This window comes from Pinus tabuliformis, chromosome 6, assembly GCF_031772625.1.
Source record: "Pinus tabuliformis cultivar Carrire ecotype Pingquan chromosome 6, CPIR1, whole genome shotgun sequence".
NCBI lineage: Eukaryota > Viridiplantae > Streptophyta > Pinopsida > Pinales > Pinaceae > Pinus > Pinus tabuliformis.
In genome coordinates, this window is record NC_142292.1 from 118542085 (window position 1) to 118548084 (window position 6000).

Consider the following 6000-nt stretch of genomic DNA (forward strand, 5'->3'; position numbering starts at 1 on the left):
CACATATTTTATAGTTTTGGGTAAGTTTATTTTTTATTTTTTTCAAATTTTAATTTTTGTTGTTTAAAATATATATAAAAAGAGTTTAACACAAAGTAAAATAGGAAAAATATTTTAATTTAGAAATTAAATATAAATCAAAATGAACATAAACTGATAGTAAATATCTATATCATAACCTAGAGGAGCTGCCTAAAGTATAAAACCTAAAGTATAAATCCGAAATTTAATAGCTATTGGAAAGACACAGCAAATCTAATTATATAAAACGCTCTCAAACACTTCATAGGATGACTGCCCTAATCCTGCTACTGTTTTTGATATTGAGATTTATTTGAGGAGCCAGGACGGCTGACTTGTTCCGTAGATTCAGTCAACAACAATTGAGGGGAACCCCGACTCGCCTGGACTCCATGCGTATAACCATAACCAGCTGGATAACCCACAAATTCTGAAATTAGAAAGATTAGAAAGTAAACTGGCCTTTTCAGTACAAGGTGATCCCTATATTCCCAGGTACTAATAAGAAAACAGATCCATGAAGGGGCTAAGGCCGGGCTAAAATCCGGCGAGCACCTACAGATCTGTAGGTCATTTTCTCTTATTCAAATCAAATCAAACGTAAAACTTAAAATAAAATAATACCGACTGCAATTAACCAGTCGCAGTCGCAAGAATTTCTCACAGCATAACGGACGTCTGTTTTTTCATAACCCAGCAGAATTAATCCAAAACCCTAAAATTTGGAACACTGCGAGAAGAATAGAAGGCAAAAACTATAACCAAATTATAATAATAAATATCAAGTAGTGGAATGAATGATTCTGAAAGACCAGTAACCTATGTTGCGCTCACACTTCGATCGCATTTCCATCAGCTTCAGTGGCAGCCACTGCGCTAAAGAGAGCGAGGCTATTAGCTAGCGATAAATGCATGCACGTTTTGCACGCGGTCCGTGACCTGGAGCTTAACCTGCCCATCCACACCCGTTCATCCCGCTCAACACGTCGTCCATCTGAGCGTCGAAGGTGTTCCGCCTCAGGTGCTTCAGGGCCGCCAGAGATTCGCGAAGCTCGTCTTTGATGTCATTGAAATTCTGAATACAATTCTCGAGCGCCGCTTTTTCTGGTTCACTCAAGTTAGGGCTTCTGCCTTTCAGGCTAGAGATCCAGACGGTAGCATTAAGGACATGACCAAGACTCACATTCGCGGTCGCCTCCGCCATGTCCGTCAATGTGGGCTTCAGAGAACCCGGGAAGGAAGAAAGCGATGAGACGCAGAGCGCCGGATACTGAGTCAGATCGCACGAGGTTTTGATAAATTGAGCGGTTTTGGTGTCTCTCTGTGGGGGATTCAGGTCCTTCGTTGCTGCTGAAACCAGACTCGCGGAAATCAGGATACCCAAAAAAATTACAGCCGATGAACCCATGGCAATTCTGCTCAAGAACAGGGTAACAGGGTAAGAATTAGATGGGCAAGTAACCAATTGCGAATGTAGCGACCGTATAGAATTGCAAGGCTCTAGCAGTTATTCATGCCTTTTGCTTTGCCATAAATAGAGGAGCCGGACTCTTCTCGAAATTGTTAATCAACTATGGTCCAATTTGTTCATGTTTTCGTTTTCCCGAATCCCCTTCCAGCTCCTTAAATCGGGGGACTCTCCATGTTCTCGGTATTTAACGAACCTAATAGAATCGGCAGAATCCACGTTGTCTAATTGGCTGACAATGTCCGAGCATTGTGCCATAAACTCCACGAACTCTCCCTGAAGCTCGGCGCACAGAAACTCCAGGTGTCAGCCTGAGAATCAAAAGGACGACGAAAGTCTGTTTCAAAAGAAGGCATATCAGCCTAAATATATATTTTAATATGTTTTGAATTCATTTAAAAAGGAGCAGTTTGTATCAAATCTATGAGTGCTTGTCCCAAGTAAGATATAATTTTAATATTTCATTTACTTAATTATTCATAAATCTTTTTAATATTTCTACTCATTATTTGTTCACAATGACATAAAATCATTTTTCCAGTTTTTGGAGACTACAATATTTCATATTATAATTAATGTTTCAAGAGAATGATTGTGGAACACAAACTACAACTTCCTCTCAATTTGACAATCCTTACAAAATGGACAAACTTATAGATAAACTAAATTTTCTAGTTTTTTGAGACTACAATATGTCATATTATAATTAATGTTTCAAGAGCATGATTGTGAAACACAAACTACAACTTCTTCTCAATTTGAGGATCCTAACAAGGTGGACAAACTTACAGATAAACTAAATTTAGGTGATGTGGCAAAACTTAATTGCTCCAAAATTATAATCAAAGTACAACTTTTTCAATTTCAAAATCTTATGGGCATCTCTTTGCACCTTTTGGGGCAATTGCTAGTTTATGTTTTAAAATAAATTATTTAATGAGGTGGATCCAATGGTTCTTAGAAGGGTTTTCAAAATCAATTTTGACACACAGTGAATTTTTGCCTAATTTGTGTTTTAATCACGATGTGAAATACCATTGCTTGTTGTATTGTAAATTGTAATTTGGATTCAACTATATATTCATTGAAGTTAGGTTAATTTATTATTTTCAATATAATATAGATTTTTTATAGTTACAATTTATTTATTTATTAGTAATTACAAAGTAGATGATAGAGATTTAGTCTTTCTAGACTATGTTAATATTTTAGTAGTTATAGATGAAGCATCTCTAAATTAATTATGTCATTTTAATTAATTTGGAGATAAATATCAAGCTTTGAACTAATTTATTTTAAATTAATTAAATATCATATCAACATGTATTATATAAACATATGGTGGCCCATGGTATTGTAACAAAGACTATTTACTTTAGGTTTTAACCCTATACAGAAATTACTTTAAAAAAAACAGAAAAAATATACAATGACAATAACATAAAAAATATAAACATATATTTTCTCCTAGAACAAAAACGAGAAACTAGATTGATTTTTCATTATTTTCCTTTCAATGTTACGATACAATATATACATGTGATGCATTCATAAACCACAATCCATTAACCCTAGATTAGAACATAACCATAGTTCCCTTGACCACCTACAAAATACCATGGACAAAAAACCATCATGCCCAAAATCATGCTCAAAACAATGGTTAAGTTCACTCACCATCCTTTAGTACAAATAGAGGATAGATAGGCCACAAAAACCTGCTTAGGGAATTTCACATTTAGTTAAAGCAGACCAGGAAGCACACAAATTGGTGTACATCAAACCATAGATTAGTTAAAAAAAGATTTTAAGGAAAAACACAAAATACAAATTCTTCAGTGATTTAATCTGCCCTTTGGCACAAAAAATCGAACCAAACTAATTATTCCACAGTTATGAAGTGAAACTTTCATTCACCTAATCATGAACATAAATAGTATTTTTTGACATATTATTACATTTATAATATTTTAAAAGCAAATTTAGTAGAATTTATAATCTAAAGTCCATTTCACATTAATAATATTAATGATATATTATCCACGGTTTTCATTGTTTATGTTGTTACTAGGCATTAAGTAATGCATGTTTTCACCCTCGAACCATGAAATGAATTCCGCTTCCTTCTTTCATACTCTCAATTATATGTTTATCTATAATACAAATCAACTTATACATCAAGAGAAGCCTTATACGAAACATTTATTAACTAAGTCAAACCAAATATTATGAAAAGACTTTTAACAAAAAAAAAAAGAAAAAAAGGAAAAATAGAAGAAGATTACTTATAACTACCATTTAGCCTGGTGCTTCTTTCACTATTTGCTACTCTTCCATTAATGCCTAGTAATATGTTCTGAGATTGACCATCATTTAGACTACTAAAAGTATAGGAAGTGGGTATTAAATAGGATTTGAAAATTGATGGGCAATTATGACTCTGGTATAGATGTATAACTTTTGTGGCAACTTCTAACAAGAAACTAAAGAAATTTACTCTTGAATAAATAATACATGGTACTAATCAACTCTAACCATGGGACATTTGTTTGATCACAAGGTTGGGTTTCGTAAGTGTGGAACATCTTTGTGAATTAATTAATTAATTATATATATATATATATATATATATATATATATATATATATTTTTTTTTTTTCAAACATAAATGACTACGACCTTCCATTATGTATAGTCCATAAAATTGTTCACGACCTTCTATTATATTGTGGACCATCTTTGAAAACCAATTATATAATTATTTTTCTATTTCAGACATAAATGACGACAACCTTGCATTATATCTAGGCCATCAAATTATGGATAACCTTACTTATATAATTATTTTCCTATTCCAAACATAAACAACAACAACTTTCCATTTTATCTAGGCTGTACAATTGTCATATATATATATATATATATATAAAAGTCCATTAACATGATCTTTTATTTTCAATTTCAAATTATAATATGTATTCATGCATATTGCTAATAATAATTATAAAGAAAGTAGTTTAAGGAGGCTAAATTTTGCCGGAAAATAATGGAAATTTCCATTAAAAAAATAGACAAAATTTGGTTGTTATTTTTGGAAATTCGGGTTATGACTGTTAAGCTTTAGGATTTTAGGTGCCTTAGGGTTCTTGATGACATTGAATCTATTTCCACCATAAAAAAAGTGATTCAAACACATTTGCTGAAAAATTTATGGCAAAACTTTGGCAATAAATTATATAACATATTTCAATTCTCTTTTCTAACTCTGTAGCCCTTGTTCAAATGTGGGAGCTGGTTCATACCTTTCAAAGTTCAATAATTAAACTAAGCCACAAGGTGGCCTTGTTATTATTAATGACAAAAATAATTAAGATATAAGTTATATATATATATAAAACAAGATTCTTAAACATGAAGATTCACTCCCTTTTTATCATGGAAATTGTTAATATGTAAATACGTTTTCTTACAATATCATGGGCCAATACCACGATTTATCAATACCACATGCCCAAAAAACCATAACTCATTTCATGTGAGACTTGTTCATATAATTTTCAATTAATAAATTTAATTAAAAAAGAAACAAGAAATAACTATTTTGGAAATAAATTTTAGCCTTTAATTTGTGTATACTAAAAATATTCTATGAAAGCTAAATATTTAACATCCATGCAATAATTAGAGTTAATTAAATTAAAATCCTAGAAACCTTATTTCAAAATAAATAAGTCTCATTTTTTATAATTAATACCCAATACAATAATTTAGAATAAAATTATACTTTAATTAATTAATTATATATATATATATATAATTTTTTTTTAAAATAAAATTATACTTTAATTAATTAATTATATATATATAATTTTTTTTTTTTTAATATGAAATTGTATCACCAAATAAATTTTATCCTCTATTAACATTTGTTAATCATTTAATTTTTATAATTATATAATTTATGTTTATTTTTCTTTTATAAAAAAATTAAATAATAGCACGTCATAATAACATATTTCTATTAAAAAGCCAATTCTTTTAACAAACAAGTTTGATTAAAGAATCAAGCATTTAAAAAGTCCTTAAAATAAGAGAAATCAATTAAGCATTAATGAGAGACAGGCGTCAACTATAAGTAACGAGTGGAGGGGACATCGACCTCAAGTAACAAATCCCGGTCTAATACCACGGTCTCTAGTCCTTCTGATTGGAGGGGACATCAACCACAAGTAACAAATCCCGGTCTAATACCACGGTCTCTAGTCCCTTCTCGATGTCAAAAAATGATAGCCAACCCAACAGCAAATATCCCAACTTCTAGAAAGGTACTCGAGACAATTGCCAACGATAAATTCTGCTAGTTTGAGGAATATTACTAGAACCAGGAATTTTATTCCGTTTATTTCACGTGCTGTCACCTTAGCCCAGATAAAACGGTCTCTATCCAACATTTTTAACAATAAATTTGACAAGGATAACTGTTTTTGATTGCGTGTGCTTTTAAACTACTC

At 31.3% G+C, this 6000-nt stretch overlaps 1 protein-coding gene across 1 annotated transcript; it reads right to left on the bottom strand.

Moving 5' to 3' along the window:
- Positions 1-967: 967 nt before the first annotated feature.
- Positions 968-1429, bottom strand: LOC149257624 (pectinesterase inhibitor 3-like). Its single transcript, XM_089381105.1, has one exon. The coding sequence runs from the start codon at positions 1427-1429 to the stop codon at positions 968-970; it is 462 nt and encodes a 153-aa protein (XP_089237231.1).
- Positions 1430-6000: the final 4571 nt, after the last annotated feature.